General features: G+C 44.5%; 3 protein-coding genes across 3 annotated transcripts in view; 2 read left to right on the top strand and 1 right to left on the bottom strand.

The window, feature by feature from the left end:
• ARR3 (arrestin 3) lies at nucleotides 1-11356 on the top strand. The gene is made up of 16 exons (XM_041003395.1): nucleotides 1-17; nucleotides 284-314; nucleotides 464-524; nucleotides 723-767; nucleotides 5860-6059; nucleotides 6168-6227; nucleotides 6411-6478; nucleotides 7141-7276; nucleotides 7448-7532; nucleotides 7792-7864; nucleotides 8263-8400; nucleotides 9834-9917; nucleotides 10190-10213; nucleotides 10394-10446; nucleotides 10723-10732; nucleotides 11263-11356. The coding sequence occupies exons 1-16, from the start codon at nucleotides 1-3 to the stop codon at nucleotides 11354-11356; spliced, it is 1179 nt and encodes a 392-aa protein (XP_040859329.1).
• Nucleotides 11357-14544: 3188 nt separating this feature from the next.
• On the bottom strand, nucleotides 14545-18661 carry PDZD11 (PDZ domain containing 11). The gene is made up of 7 exons (XM_041000791.1): nucleotides 18586-18661; nucleotides 17840-17939; nucleotides 17163-17246; nucleotides 16880-16936; nucleotides 16509-16607; nucleotides 16252-16312; nucleotides 14545-15801 (listed from the first exon to the last, which is right to left on the bottom strand). Exons 2-7 carry the CDS (start codon nucleotides 17924-17926, stop codon nucleotides 15767-15769), a joined length of 423 nt encoding a protein of 140 aa, XP_040856725.1. The 5' UTR covers nucleotides 17927-17939; nucleotides 18586-18661; the 3' UTR covers nucleotides 14545-15766.
• Nucleotides 18662-18789: 128 nt separating this feature from the next.
• The window catches only part of KIF4A (kinesin family member 4A), a 120047-nt gene continuing 116694 nt past the window's right edge, over nucleotides 18790-22142 (top strand). Inside the window, exons 1-3 of the mRNA XM_041000782.1 lie at nucleotides 18790-18875; nucleotides 19194-19334; nucleotides 19447-19561. Coding sequence (XP_040856716.1) covers nucleotides 19215-19334; nucleotides 19447-19561 — 235 coding nt within the window. The 5' untranslated portion in view covers nucleotides 18790-18875; nucleotides 19194-19214. The remainder of the gene's footprint in view (nucleotides 18876-19193; nucleotides 19335-19446; nucleotides 19562-22142) is intronic.

The raw sequence follows: 22142 nt of genomic DNA, 5'->3' as shown, positions 1-22142 counted from the left end.
ATGGCCAAGAGCACCAAGTAAGTAAGAACTATTTTCATGCTCTAAACCTGTGAATTGCTCCCCACCCAAACCCAAGTATTTGCTTTGGGGAAGAGAGTGGGGAGTGAGCCTTCAACTATTTCTTAACTTGTGGCCTTGGTACTCTACCCCAATTACCTCTACCTTTGCTCCACCCTAGGAATATTTCCTTTTCTCCACTTCTCTCTCTTTCCTGTCTCTTTCTCTTCTCTTTCCTGCTCTCCCATTACCACTTCCTATCATCTTTCTGGTTTTCTCCCCATAGAGTGTTTAAGAAGACTAGCTCCAATGGGAAGGTAAGAGAACCTTACCCAGATGGGCAAGTAAGAGGGTAAAGGGGATATAGATGGGTACTTCCTTTGTCTCAAGGATTTGGGTTGGGGATGTCAGGGGAGTCTGATCAAAGATGGTTGCAAAACTAACAGGGGAGATTGTTCCACAACAGATCTCCATCTACCTGGGGAAACGGGACTTCGTGGACCATGTGGACACAGTGGAACCCATTGGTCAGTGAGTCCAGAAAGCACAGGAGCCTGGGGGAGAAGGGAACGGGAGCTGGGAAGTAGAAGAAATCACAGAAAGTACCATGCTGAAAATGGAGGCCAATTAAAGGAGAAAATAGGGAAAACCAGTTCAGGGATCAAATTCTGTTTGGTAGTCTGAGTTTTCCCTTACTTGGATGCCATCTCTGCCTCTTTCCACAGATGGTGTAGTCCTAGTTGACCCTGATTACTTACAAGGTCGCAAGAGTAAGTGAAGAGCTTTGTTGTTCTTTGTATGTTTCAGAGGTCCCAAACTGAAATGTCTTCCATTCCAGACAGATAACCTGATTGAGTGGAATGGGTTAGGGGGGTTAAGAAAGCCAGAGAATGACAGGGACTGTGTCAATGCCTTGTCTAATAGGGGTTGGCAGCTGAGAATTATGCTCCAACGTGGCCACTTATTCTGGTTGTTAAAGAAGAGCTAGAAATGAAGGTGAGAGTACAATCTTTAGATACCTAAACTCTGAAAAGACCATGGACACTTTTCCTCAATCAAGATTCAAAAAGAATACATTTCCCAAGTAGAAGTAGAATTTTGTTTTTTTTTTAAATCACACAAAATTTATGTGTGGGCTGAAGTTAAAACAGCCTCTTGCTAAAACTTTTGGTTTTCTCCATTATTGTTGATGGTGTCCCTGCTTTGCTATTCAGTTGAATATGGGCTTAGTCCGCCAATGGAATGATCCAATACATTAGAAATCCATATTTTAATGCAAATTTCCCCATTTTCACATGTAGGCAACTCATTAAAAGATTTTAAAGGCCTGGATAGATCAAAATATGTTTTTTTCTGTAGGCTGGATGTGATCATCATGCTGCCATTTTGCAGCCTCTGGTATATGTAGGGAAACAGCCTAACCTTTCCTATTAAAAAGCCCCAAACAAAGAACTAAAACAACCACCACAGGAAGTAACAGCAAGAGGCACTACTCTGGCAGCAGCACTATAGATCAAGATTGCACTGAAATATTTTTCACTCTTTTTTTCTTCCTTTTCATTCTCACTATGGATTAACCCCACTGTGATCCAACTAAGACTGAAAATTGAGGTTGATTCGGAAAAGGCTCAAGAACAAGTTGACAAATGGTAGTTCAGATAGGTAACTTTCAAATATTGAGCGATAAAGCAGCTTTCATCTCTTAACTGAAGCACTGTGAATAAGCAATCTGTTCCGTTGTAAATATCAGAGCAACTTATGGATATAGCCATAAATTAACAAGCTTATTTTAAAGTTTCCAAAGACTCTATATTTCTAAAACCTCTAATGTTTTCTTACATTCCTACAAAAACTTCAGAAAAAAATTATGAAACAAATCTCCAGTTTAAAAGATACATACACTGATTTAGGAATAAGATGTATTTTTCCTTCTTTTTTTTTTCTAATCTTTATGTCCTTAGTAGAGTTTTATTATTCCTTTAAATTGTAAATATTTCAAGGTTTATTTTTAGCTATTTAAAATGTTTTGTTACTTTTATGAAGATCATCTCATTTGTAATGGATTTTCTAATGCGTTTTTCTATCAAGGTGCATTTATTGATGTAAAATATGCTTTACTCTATATCATTCAATGATACATACCAGTGATGAGCAGTATACAAAGGTACATCAAAGTGTACATAAGATAGGAGACCTGGATGGAGTTCCTGGCTCTTCACTTCAGCCTGGACCAGCTCCAGCTGTTGCACCCATTTGGGGAGCAAACCAGTAGATGGAAGATCTCTATCTCTGTCAAATAAATCAATCTTAAAATATAGTACATGGACAGGCAAGTATTGTAGCACATCAGATTTAGCTGCCACTTGTGACACTTATAACCCATGTTGGAGTGCTTGGCTTCGAGTTCCTGCCTCTACTTATGATCAAGCTCTCTGCTCATACACCTAGGAAAGCAATGGAAGATGATCCAAGTACTTGGATCCCTGCCACGTATGTGGAAGACCTGAATCAAGGTTGAGGCTCTGGCTTCAACCTGGTCCAGTCCTGACTATTGCAGGCATTTGGGGAGTGAACCAGTGAATGGAAGATTGCACTCGTTCTCTGCTATTCTGCCTTTCAAATAAAAATACATAAATAAGCAAACTTTTTAAAAAGTTTATGGAAAAGCAGAATGAAAGTATGGTGCAAAAAATTTGAAATCCATGTGTGGTTTTTTTCATGACACAAATTTTCAATGAACTTAGAAGAAGCCTGTGTGAGTACATGCTGGTGTGAACAAATTATTTGACCATCTGTATCATCTAACTGCAAATGGATCTATAATAATCTCAAAATTAAAAGCAAAACTTTAAAAAGACAGTAAGAGAAGTCATAGCATGTAAGGTGGTTGTATGTGTTTTAAAATGTTATACTATAAATTATATAATCTTTTGAACTTATGCAAATATGTAATAGTCTGTAACTTTCTATATTTTTATATTTATTCTTTTTAGATGAAAGGTAGAGTTATGGGATGGGGGTGGGCAGAGAGACAGAGAGAAGGATGATCATTCATTCATTGGTTCATTCCCCAAATTGCTACAGCAACCAAGACTAGATCAGGCTGAAGCCAGGAGCCAAGAGTTTCTTCTGGGTCTCCCAAGTGGGTGCAACAGCTCAAGGACTTGGGCCACTTTCCACTGCTTTCCCAGTCAGGTTAACAGGGAGCTGGATCAAAAATGGAGCATGGGGCCCAACAAGTGCTAGCATCACAGGTGGCTGCTTTACCCACTACACCACAACACCAACCCCAATCTGTAGCTTTTTAGAAAAGTATGTATTGGAAAAACAGGGTGTCTGGACACACACACACACACACACACACACACACACACACACACACTCTTCCATCTACTGGCTCACTCTCCAAACAGCTACAATCAGCCAGGGCAGAGCCAAGAGCCAGAAACTCCATTCAGGTCTCCCAAACACAGCAGGGGGCCAAGGACTTGCGCTGTCTTCTGCTGTTTCCCATGCTAATAGCAAGGAATTGTATTGGAAGTGGAACAACCACAATTCTAACTGGTGCTCAAACAGGATGCCAACATCTACACTTAACCCACTCAGCCTTTTTAAAAGGTTTATTATTTTTTTTTAATTTTATTTTAAAGGCAGAGTTACAGAGAGGGAAGGACAGACACAAATACACAGAGAGAGAGACAGACAGACAGACAGAAATTTCCAGTCACAGCTTCACTCTCCAAGTGGCTGCAGTGGACAAATTTGGGTTGGTCCAAAGCCAGGAGCCTGGAGCTTATTTCAGGTGGCCTATGTGGGCACAGGGTTCCAAGGACTCAGGCTGTCATCCTCTGCTTTCCCAGGTACATTCACCTGGGATTCCAGTAGTATACATGGTGGCTTCACTGGCTATGCCACATTGCTGGCCCTCAAATCTATAAGTTTTTGAGTTGTCTAACACATGGGTGTACCATAATATAGTTGGTCAATCTTTGTTGAAGATTCCTTTTGTTTTCAATGTTTTGCTGTTATAAAAACAACCCTATAAAGCACATCCTTGTGTGTGTGTGTGTGTGTGTGTGCTCATGTCTGTATTTGTGTGTGTATGTGCATCTTTTCATCTTTGCCCAATTATTTCCTTAGGCTAAATGCCTAGAAGAGGAATTAACAATCAAAGGGCATTCATACACTTTTAATGATTCCCATACCTGTTGCCAACTTGCTCTCCCAAAGTGTGTACCAATTAACTTTCCCTCCTGCAGTGTATAAGGACTGTTGCCCTGGTCCTTAGTTACAACCCTAGTGTTATTGCTTTTAACCTTTGTTATCTTTGCAATTTAGTTGAAAGGCAGAGTTATGGGGTGGGGAGGGCAGAGAGACAGAGAAAGGGATATATAGAAATTCATTTTCTGCATTCTTTTAAAAGTCAAATTGGTATTTAATATTTGGATCTCAAAATAGTAAAAAACAAAAACAAACAAAAATAAAGACCTCTTGGCAGTTCCCTTTCCCTTGAGTCAGGGCCCCTGATGGAGGTATATTCTCCTCTGTTCCATGTCTTTCCCTGCCTTAGTCTCTGTCACTTTGACTATGGATGCTTCACACTCCAGCAGTACATTTTGGACTTTCAATCTGTCCCTAATCATAGGCAATAACTGCTAAGTCTGAATTCAACTGATAATTTCTCCACATTTGCCAAGATTCCCATCATCATCACCACCACCACTAGCATCCACATCTACAAATACTTCCAAAAGGATTTCATCTACAGCAACTACTCACAATCATCCCATTGGGCTGTTCAAAGCAGTCATCAGACTGGGCTTTGGAGTCACATAGGCCTGAATTGAAATCCTGCGTCATAACTACTCTGGGCTCATTTACTTTACCTGTGAAGTGGGGATGATAATACTTCAAAGACTCGGGCCAGCCATGTGACATAGTGCTTAAAGCTGCTGCCCCACATGCATACCAGTTTCTATTCTGGCTGCTCCATTTCCAATCCAGCTCCCTACTTAATAGCCTAGGAAAAGCAATGAAGTATGGTCCAAGTGTTTCGGTCCATGCCACCCACATGGGAGACCTGGATGAGACTTCTGGTTTTGGCCTGGCCTAGCCCTGACTTTTGCAGCCATGTTGGGAGTGAACCGGTAGATAGAAGATGTTTTTCTCTCCCTCTCTCTGTAACTCTAAATGAATCTCAAACAAAACATTTCAGAGGTTTGTTGTATAGTCTGGATAACATATGTAGAGATCCTAGGTTCATCCTGTTATGGACAGGCCAAATAACTAGAGTCTGGAGAACTCAAGGAATTTGCTCAAGTCCTATTGAAGCCCAGTTATTGTGACCCTAAATCTCTTTTTAAATTTGTTTATTTTTGAAGCAGATTTATAGAGAAGGGAAGACGAGAGATTTTCCATATACTGGTTCAGTTCCCAAATGGCTGCGATGGCCAGAGCTGAGCCAATCTAAAACTAGGAGCTTCTTCTGAGTCTCCAACGTGGGTACAGGGGCCCAAGGATTTGGACCATACTCCGCTACTTTCTCAGGCCATAAGCAGGGACTTGGACAGGAAGTGGAGCAGCTGGGACAAAAATCGACACCCATATGGGATCGTGGTGCTTGCAAGGGGAGGATTAGCCAATTGAGTCATCGTGCTGGGCCATGTGCTTTCTTTTGATTACACTTAGCACAAACCATTTGAAGTTCTTTCACATGTAGTCACATGTAGGAGTATTAGTCTTTTTTCTTTGTGGTCACACTGTTTATATGGTATTACACCATGTCTCTGTGTCCTTCCATGACCCAATTCAGATCTTTCCTGCTCAGGCCTGACAACTCCCTTCCTCCTCCTTTGCCTGCAGTGTTTGTCATGTTGACCTGTGCCTTTCACTATGGCCGCGAAGACTTGGATACGATTGGCCTGACATTCCACAAAGAACTATATGTACAGGTCCAGCAAGTGGCTCCAGCTGACCCCACCAGTCCCCAGGTGCCCCTCACAGTCCTACAGGAGCGACTACTGCAAAAGCTGGGGGAAAATGCCTACCCCTTTACCCTGCAAGTATGTACCCCAAAGTCCTCGGCATGGTTTTCAGGGAAGAGCAAGAAGGAGAGCAGATGACAGGAGTCTCTGTTTCTCCTGTCCACTGACCTCCTTTTGGTCCCCTAGATGGTGGCCAACCTGCCTTGTTCGATGACCCTGCAGCCAGGTCCCGAGGATTCAGGAAAGGTGAGGTCTGGGTCCTGAGAATGAGAGCTGGACAGATGGTATCAGGGAAGAAGCACAGGGAGGAATAGGCAAGACAAAAGGAACGACCAGCTAGGGAATGAGGCTAGGCATGCTTCTTAAAGGCCCAGGAGGGAAGCAGGGACAACACTGGCAATGAGCTCTCTTTGCCCTACCTTTTTACAGGCCTGTGGGATTGACTTTGAAGTGAAGAGTTTCTGTGCTGAAAATCTGGAGGAGAAAATCCCCAAGGGGTATTCTTTGCTTCTCTCCTTCCTGCCCTCCCAATTCCTTGTTCTAGCTTCTGCCCAGAAGTAGATCCTGGTGTCAGACCACGAACAGCCTTACTTTTAACCTCCACAGCACCATCGCCGCCCGCTCAGATGCCTAATTTGAGTCCCTTCTCTGACATCTCTTCTTTGCTACAGGGCAGGGGTTGGCAAACTTCTCCATAAAGGGCCAAAAACATAAATAAAGATTTAGGTTTTGTGGGCTACTGCATCTCAGTTGGAACAACTGAAGTCTGCCACTGCAGTGGGAAAGCAATCCCAGATAGTACAGAAATGGGTGAGCCTGGCTGGGTTCCCATAAAAATTTATTTATGGACACAGACATTTGGATTTTATATAATATGCATGTGTCATGAAACATTACTGTTCTTTGATTTATTTCAACCATTTACAAATGTAATCACTAGCTTATAAGCCATACATAAAAAGACAACAAGCCAGATCTGGCCAGGGAGGCCTAGCTTGCTGACCCTTGGTTTAGGCAGCTACAATAAGGCCCCAGAGGCATTCTGGGAGGGAGGCCGTCCCCCTCCCCTACTCAGAAGCAAAACCTGGACTATGGGGGTGGCATAGGAGAGGTCTGTGGATCCCAAAGAAGATGTTCTGGCTAATTCCCTGGCACTCAGAAACTCTGTGCGATTGGTTGTCCGGAAAGTACAGTTTGCACCCCTGGAGCCAGGCCCCGGGCCCCGGGCTGAGACCACCCGTCGTTTCCTCCTGTCGGCTCAACCACTACAACTGCAGGCCTGGATGGACAAGGAGGTTTGTGACACCTGCCCCCACACTTCCTGTCCCCCTCCCCACAAGTCCCTCCTTCCAATATCCCTTCTCTACTGCTTTCCTACTTTAGGGCAGCAGTGGTGTTGAGAACACTAGGTTTTCATCTGGGTGTTTTTCCTTCAACTTTGCACTGGGCCTCTCCTCCTACTTCAGGTTCACTACCATGGCGAACCCATCCCTGTCAATGTTTCGATCAACAACTGCACCAGCAAGGTCATTAAAAAAATCAAGATTTCAGGTGAGCTTCTTTTCCTATCTTCCTACACATGCCTTCAAAGTCACAGGTCTGTTTCTGTGTCTTTGCCCCTTTAGCCATCTGCATTCACCATGGCTTTCCCTTTAAAATGGGCTGATGAAAGCAGCCAAGCTCTTGGCCAATGTGCACATCTTACTGCATCACGTAGAGCGTGCCCTTGTAAGGTCCCATCTGAGGAAGTGCATTGGGATCTGGAAGATGACTGACTGATTCTAGTCATGTGCTTTCCCTGCTTCTTTAGTGGACCAGATTACAGATGTTGTCCTGTATTCCCTAGACAAGTACACCAAGACTGTGTTCATTCAAGAGTTCACGTGAGCTGCTGCTGGGGCTGGGGTCACAGAGCAAGTGGTGGGATGTTGAGAAAAGTACCAGCAGGCAGAGGAGGGGGCTGAGGAAAAAAGAAAGGGTGCAAATGGCCTGAGTGAAGGAAAGGGTGGGGAGGTGAAGGCTGAAGCAGAGAAAGGGCGGAGTTTCCAGGAGGATGAGTGGGAGGGGCTATGACTTCCCCACAGGAGGAATGTCACAGCACTATGAGGGAAGAAGGGGTTTGAGGACCTCTCCCTGGAGCTGGTTCCTCTTCCTCACTGCTAGACAGACCACTCATGGACACTCCTCTAGGCTCTTGGGATTCTGCCAGATCCTGTCGGGAGTGGAAGGTCACTTGGCTGTCAAGCAGAGCCTGAGTTCTTCTCTTGTTATCCTTTCAAAGGGAGACCATAGCTGCTAACTCCAGCTTTACCCAGAGTTTTGCAGTAACCCCACTCCTAGCTAACAACTGCCAGAAACAGGGTCTGGCATTGGACGGCAAACTCAAGCATGAAGATACCAATCTAGCCTCCAGCACAATGTAAGCTCAAATGTAACCTCAGTTTTCCATTTCCTACCTTTAACCTAGTCTATGCATAGCTTAGAGGCTTCATCTGCTGTGAAGTCTACCTAGTTTTAAATGGCCTTTAAGTCAACATTCAATGAGCTCTCCAGACCTGAGGGCCAGCAGCAAGCGAAATAATATCATGGGACCAAGGACAGGTTTAGGTCCTAGGCAGCAAGAAGAAAAAATGAGGGAGGAAAAAGTCTTAGCCTGTATAAAAGTTCACAGTTCCTAAACAAATGTGCCATGTTGCCTCTGTAGGAATCCCATTCAAGTAGGCAGGATAGGTGTTCTTATTCCAGTTTACCCATAAGAACTCAGAGGCTCAGAGTGGTAGAGGTGGACAAGAGTGTATCACACATTATCTAGATGTGACACTGTGGTCTCTATAAACACTATTCTTTAGAGATGATAGAAATGGAGTGGAAGACTAGGTGATGAGAAATGAAGGAACTGTCATTGCTTTGGTCTTATGCCCTCATAGTCTCTAGATGTTTAGATATCTCCTACCAAAAGCTGCCTGCTGCCATCTGACAAGCCTTGATGCCTTTGCCTCTCCCTGTGCTTTATCAATCAAGTAATCACAGACTTTTATCACTGGAAAAACTTTCAGAACTCATCCAGAAAGTATTTTTTAATACTTAGGGGATCAGCAGCCCAGGGCAATGAAGAGAATTTTCTGTGATTGTTCAGTTTCCAATGTCTGACTTTTCAATGAGCAGGCTTTTATTGAGCACCTGAGCACTCATTCTAATGCTAAGCAATGTGGAGGATGCAAAGGACCTTTAAGACAGTCTCGCCTCTCAGGCAATTATGGCCTAAATGAGGAACAAAAAGAAATGCAAACATAAAAGAACAGTTGAATGTTAGTACAGATGATTCAGATTATAAATCCATTAGAAGTTCAAAGAAATCAGCAGGGTTGGTTGAGGGCTTCCTGAAGGAGATAGAATGAGCTAGATCTCGAAGATCTGGAGACCAACAGAGAAGGAAAGGAATGTTCCAAACTGGGAGTACAGCATGGGCAGAGGCTAGAAGGTGGGGAGCCACTGCATGTTCTGAGCACACAGAGAGGCTGGATCTACATTGGCTGTATCCCAGGTGTTAGGGAGTTAGAACGGAAATAAAGGCTAAATGGAGCAGACTGTTGATGGCCTGGAAAAGTCAGGCAGAGTCATGTACTCAATAAAGTGGGCTTTTAAGCAGAGAGCAGTCCAATGTAACTAAACATTTGGAAGACAAATATGGCCTTGATGGGTGGCATGGGTTAGAGAATAGATTTTCTAGGAGGTTCTTGATGAAAGAAACCAGTGTATGGTGATGGGAACACACAGGAAGGAAATGGGAGAATTAAAGGGATTACACCATGAACACACAAAGCACCTATAAATGAATATTATCGCTCTCAGTCTTCGACCTGGAGTGAACAAGGAGCTGCTGGGGATCCTGGTGTCCTACAAAGTCAGAGTCAGCCTGATGGTGTCCTATGGGGGGTGAGTGAGTATTCTGGATCTGTCTGGGCAGGGGCTGGGAAGTCAAAGGATTAGTCACTTCAATCCTTCTCCCAGTTGGATTGATCCAATCAAGCTGTTCCCTGTCTCCCAGACCAGGTTCCCAAACCTGTGAGCACAGTGAACAAGTCAACTACCCTTCCAGAAATCCATTCTGTGTCTGAATTACCCTTAGGATCCCTCATCTCCCAGTACAAAGAAGCTGTCCCCTCCCCATTTCCTGCAGTTAATTTTCAGTATCATTCTACCCACAGCATCCTAGGCGATCTGACAGCCAGGTGAGAGTCTACAGGGTGGGCTGGGTAGATTGGAATAGAAGAGGAGAATGAAGGAATAAGGAGGCCACAAGAATGACCATGGCTAGTCTGAGGCCACCCTACGTCTGGAAAGCCCAGGGAAGTGGGTTCAGGGATTGGGCTTGCAGGAAGCTCAGTAGCTCCACCTCGGAACTCTTGCAGTGATGTTGCTGTGGAGCTGCCTTTGATCCTGAGCCATCCAAAGCCATCACACAGTGAGTGACCAAGTGGGTCTCATAGAAGCAGCAGTTCTGAAGGTTGGGGAGCAAACAATTCTGATCTCATGAATTTGAAACTTGGTAATTTGGGTAGAAGTGGAAAAACCACAGGAAGGTAGGAGTGTCTAGGTTTTCTGGGGGAGCAAGCACAGGAGGCCAGGCCAAAGGATGGAAAGGGGGAGGGGGAGGAGCAAAGAAATTTCTTCAGGAACCTGGAGAGCCCTTTACTAACTTAGGCTGCATTTTTTTGCTTCTTCTCCATGCTTGCAACAGAGGCTGCTAGGTAATGGAAAGAGAAGCCTGGAAGTCCCGCTTTCCTCCCCCCATTTTCTGATGCTGGGGGATGTAAAACGGCTTCCCTGGGTGTCGCTTTCAATATGTGTGCAGTGAAAACAAGCTTTCACTTCATACTGCAATTCAGTGCTTTTCATGTGCCCTCCTTCCACCCCTGCTCTCCTCAGTACCCTGCTTCCCCCCTCAATCCCTTCTACTTTCCTTTTTTCTTTCTCCCCTGCCCTCCTCACCCTTACTCCTCCTGCCTTCCGTTCTTCCATGTCCTCTCTCCGCCGCAACTACCATTCTTCTTGCCTTCCAGTGTGCCTGGGGAACCTTTGTGTTGGGAGATTTCAGGAGGGAATAAAAGTAGAGGAGGCAGCATGGTCCACAGAGGCTTGGGACAGTGGTAGAGGAAGTAAACCACTGAGATGGACCGATTGGCTGGGCTGGGGATTATGGATTGGAAGAATGAGTGACTGTGGAGGGCGCTGGGAAAGCAATTCCTAACCTTGTGTTTTCCTCTGTGGCTTTTGCAAGTTCTGAGGACATAGTCTTCGAGGAGTTTGCACAGCAGGAGCCCGGCGAGGAGGAAAGCCAGAATTTGGCAGTGGGGGGAGAACAAAGGAGCTGAGCCACACTGGCTATGGTGTCCCTGAGAGCCTCCACTATAATGCTAATAAACCGACCAGTCCCAAGTGCCAGGTGCTTTCTTTGCAAAATTTCACCGCCCGGAGGGTATTGCCCCCTTAACCTGTGCTTTGCCCCTACACAGGTTCCCCTCCCCACCTTTCCTTCTGACAGTCACTCACCTCCCGAGGTTCTTAAATTTTCAAGTCCTGGCTACCCCTGCCCATACCTTATCTCCCAACCACTGGTAGTCACCCCACTGGGCTGAGTACAAGATGCAAGAGCTTCCTCCCACCCCCCATCTGCAGTAGGGAAGAACGCAGAGGCCCCCAAGAAACAGGTTCAGTGGGCCTGGGTTGGACTTTGGGGAAAATATGAAAGGGAAGGTGGGAGGTGGTGGGCTCTCTGGGGAATCTAGCTCTTTCTCTTGGGAAACTTTTGCATGTAAAAGTGTGTAAAGCATATAAGTAGGGGAAACTCAGAGACACACAGTGAAAAAATAGGGCACCAGGGTGATGATTGGCCATCATTTATCAACCAACTCACACAGGACAGCTTCCATTGTGCCTGTCAGGTGAGCCAATGTTGGCTCTCACTGCACCAGGGGCAGGGGGGAAGGGCATTTCTTCCCCAAAGTTATCAACTATAAGCATTGAGAAGTTGAATCAGAACCACCTCAAGGCTCATTCTCTCTGGCTCTAAGACTGTCTGGAACTGGGGGCAGAGAGGCAGGGTTTGGTGAGTGTCTTTAACGCAGGCAACTATTGGGAGTGACAGCTCATCTAACACCATGCACTTAGAGAGCTGAATAATGAGAGTGCACGCTCATGGCACTTATGAACCCTGGGTCTCAATTCCTTAGACCTATTCAGCACAGTAGGGTAGCACCATCCCACATTATCTGTGGGAAAACAAAAGGAAGTAAAAGCCCATTTGGGGCAGGTGATGTGATGCATCTGGTTAAGCTATTGCATAAGAAACCCACAACCTATACTGGAGTACCAGTGTTTAGATCCTGGTTCCTCAGCTTCTAATCCGGCTTCCTGCTAATGCATCCTAGGAGGCAGCAGATGACAGCCCAAATTATTGGGTCCTTGCTATACATGTGGGAGACTCAGACGGAGTTCTGGGTTCTTGGCTTTAGTTTGGCCCAGCCTGGCTATTGTGAGCATTTGCTGGAACCAGTGCATCAATCTTTTTTTTTTTTTCCTTTTTCAAATAATAAACATTAAAAAAAAGAGAGAGAGAGAACCTGAAGCTTTTCCAAATTACTAAATACCATGATGTTTCTTGGTCAAGATGTTTCCTGTTAAAGTTCAAGAGCCCTTGAATCCCTGAACATGCTGTTTTCTAGGGTATTTCTAGGATATTCATTAATTAACCCGAATAGTACAGCAAGATTGACTCGACCCGTCCTGGAAAAATAGGCCCCTTGGTTTGAGCCCATCTTGGCCACTTTTCAGGGAACTCGTCTGCTTTTTAAAGTTTTCTCTATTGGGTTCTACCTTTCCCTGTGTTCCTCTTGAACATTTGTTTTATACAGCTTTGGCTGCAGCTCCTGGATTCAGTCGTTGTGCAGGACATCATAAGTTGGTGCTAAGTAATATTTTATTGAAGTTTATGTTCAAGGTTTCTAGGGCTCCTGGCTCTAGCATAGTATTGTTAGACCTCAGAGATCCCAGGTAACTGTGTTTCCATTCTCTGGTCCCTTTCATCATTTCTAACTTGTCCAGACAAGTTCTGCAGAAGAGGACGAAGGAAAAAAAAAAAAAAAAAAAAAACCCAGCCACCTCAACAGATGTTTCTTAAGACCAGTGCTATAATTAGTTACATGAAAAATGCAATGCTCATTTCTCTTTCCATGGTACCCTGTTATCTTCCCAACACCAGCTATTCTTTTGGGTAACTTCAGCTTGTCGTACCATGGGGTGTGAGGCCCAGAACCATCTTAGCCTTTAAACTTCACCTTTAAACACACACACACACACAGAGTTAATCTATCACATAGTTTCTGCCCTTCCCTCTAGGAATACCTAGCCTCCATGGAAGGTCGAGGGGAACAGCCTTTCTACCAGCTTTGCTGAGGTAGGAGGGTACTAGCAGAGAAGGCAGGTTTCCTTTGCCAAGCTGATGACCAGGTCAATTTTTTTTTTTGTCCGAGTGGTACTTGAAGGAAAATGGGACCAAATTTAACCCCAAGAAGCTCCATGGTATCATTGAGATCAAAATTCTTCTGGAAGTCAAGATTTAGCTCCCCACTCTACTCTATTACTTCAACATGCACTTCAATGGTTGAAATCCAACTGAAAAAAAAAAAAAAAAATCAAACCGGAGCCCTTCAAGGAGCTGGGCATCAAAAACCACTGTTCTGTTCCTAGTTTAGTCTATCTTTGCCCAATTTGCTGCATTGATTGCAATGTGGGTGTTCCATCCCATACTCTGTGCCTCCCAGGTTTAAGCCCTTGGCCAATTCCCAGATTTAGGAGTGAAGTGCAACGCCTCAAAGTGCTTTTCTTCTTGACTGCATCTCACAGCTATTGGGTAGAAGCTTCTTGCAGTACCTAGGAATTCCACCTTTCTCTGACAGCTAAAAGGTATCTGTAGGGGATGCTATTCTACAGCTGAGCTACCTCAAAAGCCAACTCAACTTACTCCCCACTACTTCCTTATCTCTACCCTCAACAAATGACTGCTACTTACACCTCAGCCCACTACTGCCTGTGCTTTCTCCAGACTTCTACCCTCACAACTGCCTCGTGCTGTTACTTCTCTACAAAACCACGCAAAATTGAGAAAGAACCTGAGGCAGAGGAGGGATTCTGTCTTATATCCTTAGCACGTGAAAATGACTTTTCTTTGTACCACATTGACCGTATTTCTTTTAGGTGAGTTGTTTTAAACCCCATTAACCGAAGAGAGAGATGACTTGGCCAATTTGTTTTTCTGAAAGTATCTGAGCCTGTTTTCTTTCTCAGGTGGCCATTGAGGGGATGGGGAGCAGGAAAGCAAAGCAGAGCATAGCATGGATTTCCCAGGAAGCTTAGAGACAGCTGAACTGATTCTGCCTCCAGCTCTGTTCACAAGGGATGCTGCTCCCTAACAATGGCAGAGCCTCTGTTAGAACTGAGGTGGGGTATACAGAAAGACAGCAATTCCCCATTGAGATGCATTATTACTATTGAACATGTTTTCTTGTATTTGAAGACTTCTTTATTTAAAAATTCATATTTCCAGGTTCTACATCAGACCAATAGAATCACATTCCATTGTAGAGACCTAAGAGAAATTATTTAAGTTCCCCAAATCCTTTCACGGCGATTTTTGCTCCTTTCATCCTAAGGACAGTTCACCTCATACAGCTCCCTAGAAAAATTTCAATTCTGAATAGGCATCCTGAACTTGCCAAAGGAGCTGGGAGGAATGTGAGCAGGGGAACACCAACAATGCGTCTGGAACATAAGGTCTAAGAACATGGGAAGAGGTTATTCAGGGTTTGAGGGAAGCAAAGGATTGGAAGCTAGCAGTTAACACAACTCGGCCTACAAATTAAGAGGCTGAGAATCAATTCCTTACTGCTGTCTCTGAGAAGGAAATCATTTAAGGCCCTCCTTTGGCTTCTATTCTAGATCAAAGACTCTGGGTAAGGGGAGAGGATTACTATCATCCTGTGCAGAGAAACGTCCAAAGCTGAGGGGACAAAGCACTGTTCCCTCCAGGACCCTCCATTCTATGCTCTAACTTGGTTGTGCTGCGGTGAAAGTCCCTGGGCCTAATATTCTGGCCAGACAATTGTGACATAGGTATTAGTATTGCTGTTTCTTCCAGTGGCTCTTTAGAATATATATATATTTTTTCTCCCCAATAGCATCTAACATCCAATAAGTAATATTCAAAAATCATACCAACATTTCTTCAGCATTGTGCTTTACTTTTTTTTTTTTTTTTTTTTTTTGGCTTGCGAGAACAGGAAGAGGAAGGGGCAGGCATCTCATGAGTCCTTCAAGTGTATGAGACCTCTGGCAATACAAGGAGAGGATGAGATGCCTAGGCAAATCAGATGGAAGGTCCCCAAGATTCTTTTTCTAATGATTTCTATAATTAAAATGATAGGACATGGGTAAGTCCTAGTACATGGTATCCAATAAAAACGTCAGTTGCCTTTGCCAGCGGGGTTCCCCTCAGGCTAGGTTGTATAAAACACCATCACCATTTCCCATTCAGGGAATGAAGCTCACCTAGCAAACTAGGGAACTGAAAGTACAATATGGTTTGGGTGACATAGTTGGCTAGCTGCCCGGATGTTCCCACTCCACTATGTTAGGGAGAGATTGAGAGAATGTCTCAAGTGGCTTCCTTTGGACCTGGCCAGCTTATCCTGGCAGATTATACATGGAGGGTTCTGGGATGCAAATCTCTAATGTACAGTCCTCTCTTTTTGGCGATGATAATCTATAAAAAGAAAATCAGAGGAAGAGAGATGGTTATTCACAGGCCTGAGCTCCCAATTCCTCACCCCAAACTTGAGGGACCTCTAGCCATTGGTACATAAGCATTTTGTACCTAGGGCGCTGCCACGTAATGAAAAAACTGGGAGTATGGCATTGGGCCTAGTGGTTAAAACATTGTCCAAGATGCCTACATCCCACATTAGAGCGCTTGGATTCGAGTTTCAATTCCAGCTTTCTGCTAAGGCAAACCTTGGCAGGTAATGGTGGCAGCTTAACTAATTGGGTTTCTACTACCCACATGGAAATTCTGGGTTGTGTTCTGGGATCCTTGCCTCAGCCCACTGCCTGGGGCCACTATGGAAATTTAGGGACCAAACCACCATGACAGTTCTCTTTTCTAGCTGAATCTTAAAGTAGAAAAAAAAAAAGTCAAAAAAAGGGTGAAACTTACTATAGGGAAAGAAGCGGACACGCATGCTGATTTCACGGGCTGTCTTCAGTATCTCAACAGCCTGGAAGGAACACAACAGCTTATACAAATGAGGACAAAACTATCCCGCATTCCGGGTCACTAACAGCTGCTTTCCTCTGGTACACTACTCCAGGAAAGACACTTCCTTGTCAAGTTACACATTGGGTGAGGCTTGCAGGACTTGTCCTACCTAGGATGATCCCTTGCTATCACCACAGCCCAGGTGTTGTGCTCACCTTGCTATGCTCAATATCTTGGAAATCCACATCATTCACAGCCAGTACTTGGTCGCCTTCCTGAAGTCCAGCTCGATGTGCATCAGAGTCAGGAATTACCTGTTGGGGAAGAGAACATGTGTGCCTGGGATAAAGGTAGACCAGAAGACTGTAAGGGAGCCAGGGTCATCCAAATGCAATGTGCTGTTAATTTTCTGACAACTCGACAGATGGCTTATCAAACAAGAACTTTTAAGTGGAAAGAGGTGCCCTCATCATACCCCTTTTCTGGAAGACAAATCATCTTTTTTTTTTTTCAGTCTTTGGGACATCGGATGTAAGCTGGTTAATTAACAAAACCAAGTTAGCTATCTGCTTATGGGCACACGTACCTTGGAGATGAAGATGCCTAGCTGTGAGGCTTTTCCTCCTCGGATATTAAACCCCAACTGTAAGACAAGAGCCCAGAAGAGGTACTCAATACAGAATACAGACATAGGAACATCGAGTTAGTGTAACCCTAAGCAGGAAGTCAATCGTAAAAGCGAAAGCTTAGCTTTGCAGGTAAGAAGCAAAATATCTCTTCAATTTCCCAATCCATCCTTCTTAAACATGACCAACTTCCAACATGGACGGATCTCGCTTGGCAAGAGAATGGGGCTCTTAGCAGCTCACCTGAGCTCCAGGAGGTTTCTTCAGTGTGACAATTCGGGGCAGAAACTGGGTCAGTTCATTGTTGTAATCTGGGTGGTACACTCTCTGCAACATAGTAATAGCAATTCCAGAAATCTTACTATCCATTTTAGACTTCTCACCTTCTGCCTTTATCCAGAACGCCAAAGGGAACTAGAACTCTGGTATGAACGGACCATGGTAGGAAGCTTCATAAACAGTGAATCCAGATTAACACTGATCTTTCTAACTCTAGCATGCTACCTTTCACCATCGTCTCACACCTGGGGAGGGGAACGTCGGGGGAGGATTAGCATAGGCAAGAATACAAACAGGGGCCTGGTGCGATAGCCCGGTGACTAAAGTGCTTGCCTTGTATGCACCGGGATCCAATGTGCCGGTTCTAAATCCAGCAGCCCTACTTTCCATCCAGCCCCCTGCTTGTGGCCTGGGAAAGCAATAGAGGATGGCCCAAAGCCTTGGGACCCTGCACCCGCGTAGGAGACCTGGAAGATGCTTCTGGCTTCTGGCTCCTGGCTTCAGATCAGCTTAGCTCTGGCCGGGTGAGGTCACTTGGGAAGTGAACCAGTGGGTGGAAGATCTTTCTCTCCTCTCTGTATATCTACTTTTCCAATAAAAGTAAATCAATTAAAAGAAAAAAGAATACAAATCATTCCCACCTCATGAGGTGGGATCCACGCTGGGGGATTCTCATAAGCAGGCAGGAAAACCACCGGGTAGTCATCGTAAGGGATGCGACTGTCCATCTCTGGGGAGGCCCTGGAATGGAAGGGAAGGTCAGATCCAAAGAACTGCACCACAGTCAAGGGAGTTTTACAAAGCAGGTCCAACCCACTGCCAGGCTGTCAGTGTATGGGCCCAGCCCACATCTATGTGTTAAGCTGTAGGACCGAAGAAAACAAGTTCCTTTGCTAAACAGGTTCTGGATGCCAAGCAATCTGCTAGGTATTCTGGAGACGACTTCATTTTCCACGTCTCCATCGTAGAGAAAAGGAAAACTGGGGTCGTGTATAAAACAATCCTTTTTTTGAATTTAAAAAATGTGTTTATGAACCTAAGCAGATTTTATGTATATCACAGGTACAATTTTATGAAGTTAACTACATTTCATTTCCTCAATCCCACTCCATGCCTCTTGTTTTAGTTTCTTTAAACTAAGACTTAAAAACAACAACTTTTTTTTCGTAAAAAAAACCTGATCTGGAAGTCCCAAGGGAAGCTAACTCCATCTTGCTCCAGGGTCTCGGGAGTCAAGCCCCGCCCTGCACTTCCTGGATGCAATTAGTTTATCTTCCCCACCACATCGTGGGGACCCATTTTCTCCACCAGCACATTTTCTACATTCCCGCCCCGCATCCAACCTGAGGCCCGCTGTCAAGACAGCGTAAACGCCGAACCGCCTTACCAGTGGGCCAGACGCACCACCTCCAGGCTGGGGTACCGCCGGTGAAGCCTGGGAACCGGAAGCGGATATTCGGCCGAGTGCCGGGGTCGAGAAGGGGCGCGGCTTCCTCTCTCTTCCCAGCGCGGCATCAGTGCGCGCAGACGCGCTTGCTCCGCCCTCAGGCTGTGGGTGTTCCGATTGGCTGGCGCCTCGGGAGTTGATTTGAAACTTGGCGGTTAAAGCTCCGTTTAGGAAAGGGCTGCGGGAGACGGGGGAAGCCAGGAAAGACCGGGAAAGGGACCTTTAGTTTGGTGAGTTAAGGGAGTGGGGGCGCATCTTAGCTCGGACTCTCCCTGGTCTGGTACATTGGGGCTGTGGCTTTTCGTCACCGTCTCCCTGGAAGTTCCCCCCGCCCCCCACTTCAGACGCCATTTGACTCTGCAGTGTGGACTGGCTGTCCATCGTGGCAGGACGAGTGAACCTCCGGAGGCAGCGAGCCGGTTTCCCGGGAAAGCTACCATCACTACTGCAGAGTTCCGGAACCCTCCGCACTTTCCGCAGGCTCTCAGGAGGACGACCAGTCGGGCTACCAAAATTCATCGGCAAGCTCCCTCTTATTACCCACTTAGAGACTGTGCCGAGGTAGGATCATGAAAGAAGAGGTGAAAGGCATTCCGGTACGAGTGGCACTGCGCTGCCGCCCTCTGGTCCCCAAAGAGATAAGCGAGGGCTGCCAGATGTGCCTTTCCTTCGTGCCCGGAGAGCCGCAGGTGCGTAACCGAGCCCACCACCTATCTCGGAACAGCTGGGGCCAAAAAGGCAATGAGGGGCGTGTTCTAGCCTTTCTCTTTTTCTTATGCCTTGTTCCTTGCCCTCTCTTAGGTGGTGGTTGGTACCGATAAATCCTTTACCTACGATTTTGTGTTTGACCCATCTACTGAACAGGAAGAGGTTTTCAATACAGCAGTCGCCCCACTCATAAGAGGCATATTTAAAGGTGAGGCTGTTTAATTCATCTAATGTTTTCTTGAGCATCTCCTATGTGCCAGCAGGAATGGTGATTGGGTGCTGAAAATACAGGGACAAAAGACGCACAGCCTGATCACATCTTCTGAAACGCTGATGTGATCTCAAAGGTTTGTCCTCAGTAACATTTGCTGGAACTCTGTGTCCCCCTGAAGCTCCTTCTAGACGATTTGCTTTTTCTTTTTGTCCTTCCTTTTTCTTTTTTAGTTCTGTTCGTTTTGGATTTACATTCGTCTGTCCTGGAACCTCATTAGATTGCATGCCCTGTGGTCGGTGCCCACTTACTTGGAATTCTGCCCTCAGTATTCAGTATTATTTACTCAGACATAGATAAATATCACTCCCAGGCCTTGAACGATTCAAGTCCACTGAATAGGAAGTGTGGGTTTGTGAATAGAAAAGTAACGTGGAATACAGAAAAGGTTTTAGAAATTGTTCACACGTATCTTTAAGAAAATAAGTTTGAAATGGTAAAAATTACAATACAGTCTTGCTGTAGAAGTAAGTTACATTTCCCCTAAAGTAGCATAGCAAATAAAAAGGACACAACTAACTGCTTACTTGAGCTGGGACGAATTTCACAGAATAGAGCCCCCTGGAGATAGCTTTCCAGTGCTGAGTAGAATGCTTTTAAATGGAGCAAGCAGCTTTCCTAAAGGTCCCTACTCTAGCTGGTAACTAATCTCTGTTGCAGAAGGGAAGGCTTTCATAGTTTGACTGACTAAGAGTGCGGTTCTAAAGAAAGGCCTAGTGCCTGTTAGATGTGTCTGATGGCAAATATCAGCTACCAACTCTCAGATGTCAACCAAACCCACCGTGTGATTCAGAGTTCCTGAAGGACAAAAGCAGACACTTGAAGTTCACAAAATAGGGATATTGCTAGGAGGCAATTTCTTTACCTGGGGTGTTCAACTAGATGATGTGCAAAGTGCCCCTTTCTAACAGGTAGCCCCTAGTTTGACATGTCCTACTTCTCTTGGAGGAACGTCTGCTTCGGAAGAGCTGGCATTCCAAAACAATTAGACACATCTAACATTTGAGTCTGAACCATGTCCTTTTGCAGTGAAGGACACGTTCAGGAAAACTGGCTAAGCCGGAATGGGGTTTGAGGCTTAGATGCTTGTAACAGAGCCATGTGAGTGTCAAGAGTCCAATGCTTTTAGTTTGGTAATTTAGGGGAAAAAAAAAAATCCCTCTCTGTACACATGAAATACTAAAGGCTTCCAGGACTCTCAAGTCAGTATCTCCTCTAAAAATGGTTAAGGAAAAAGACAGTTCTTTGTGGTGTTCTTGCTACATTTCCATACATTTGAGATTGTTACTTTAATATTTAAAAAATTGTTAAACCGTTCAATATGCCCTGAGCCACAGCATCGATTTTTTAAGTTTTAAATGTTTAACTATTAAAAATATACAATACAGTCAGTCTTGCTGTAGAAGTAACTCAGATTTCCTACAGAGTAGCATAGCAAAAGTGGGGAAAAAAAAACATACGAATAGGTATTTCCAGGAAGATGCTTTTGGTTTGTCTCAAGGGATAAGTTAGCATCACAGCGAAGCAAATTTCATCTCTATTTCCATCAGCTTTCTAAGCCATGGTTCAGACTCATGTTCTATTTAGCTGTGCTGTTTCAAAGAGCCGTTCTACAGTGGTTTTTCCTCTCTCTCTCTTTTTTTTTTTTCTTTGATAATCTTCACACTTCAGAAGATTATAGCCAATTATTTTGTAAACAATTTCTTTAGTTTATGTGATGATTCTGATGGGATTCGGGTTGTGCCTCTTCTGGCAGGAGGGAAGCTATGGTTTTCTCTTTGGATCGTATCAGACAGTGCATGGATTTGACTTACTCCATTATTGCTAATGTTCCTTTTGGTCCTGGGATTAAGGTGTCATTCTTCCAGGCTTCTCCACTATGAAGATAGTCTTTCGTCTTGTTACATATTTGGAACACCATTCTATGATTCTGTTTCTCTTCTAATCACCCCCTTTCTTTTATCCATTCCTGAAACAATACTTTTTTTTTTTTTAGATCTTTACTGATTATCTTGCCTAGAATGTACCTCCACAGCTCCAGTCAGAGCACTGTACTTCTACTTTCATGTTCCTCCTTTCCCTTTAACTGATACGTAAAAATTATGCTTATTCATGGGGTGCTATGTGATGTTTTGATGCATATATACACTGTGTAATGGCTGTCTTCAGCCATTTAACATCTTTTTATGATGAAACCATCCTAAATCCTTTCTTCTAGTTAAGTTTTGTGTTCTAGTGCACCTGAAAATTGAATTTTAGCCTTTAGAAAGGCAATCTAAAGTAGAAGGTAATAAACATCCGTTTGGTTAACATTGCCCTTTGTTACAAGAACAAAGTCTGTATTTTGCATAGTCAGTGGCACCCTCTCGTACTTTTAACTTTTATTACTACAGGGCCCTGAATGTTTTATAAGTTGTAGTAGGACTTCGTTTCCAAATTATTACTATCTATACATATCTGTGGCATTGTAGAAAATTATACAATATGACTTTCTTTAGTCATGCCAGGTGACACCAAC

This window comes from Ochotona curzoniae, unplaced genomic scaffold (assembly GCF_017591425.1).
Source record: "Ochotona curzoniae isolate NIBS_2020 unplaced genomic scaffold, NIBS_Ocur_1.0 contig_1274, whole genome shotgun sequence".
NCBI classification, from domain to species: Eukaryota; Metazoa; Chordata; class Mammalia; order Lagomorpha; family Ochotonidae; genus Ochotona; species Ochotona curzoniae.
This window is presented reverse-complemented; position numbering and strand designations above follow the sequence as displayed.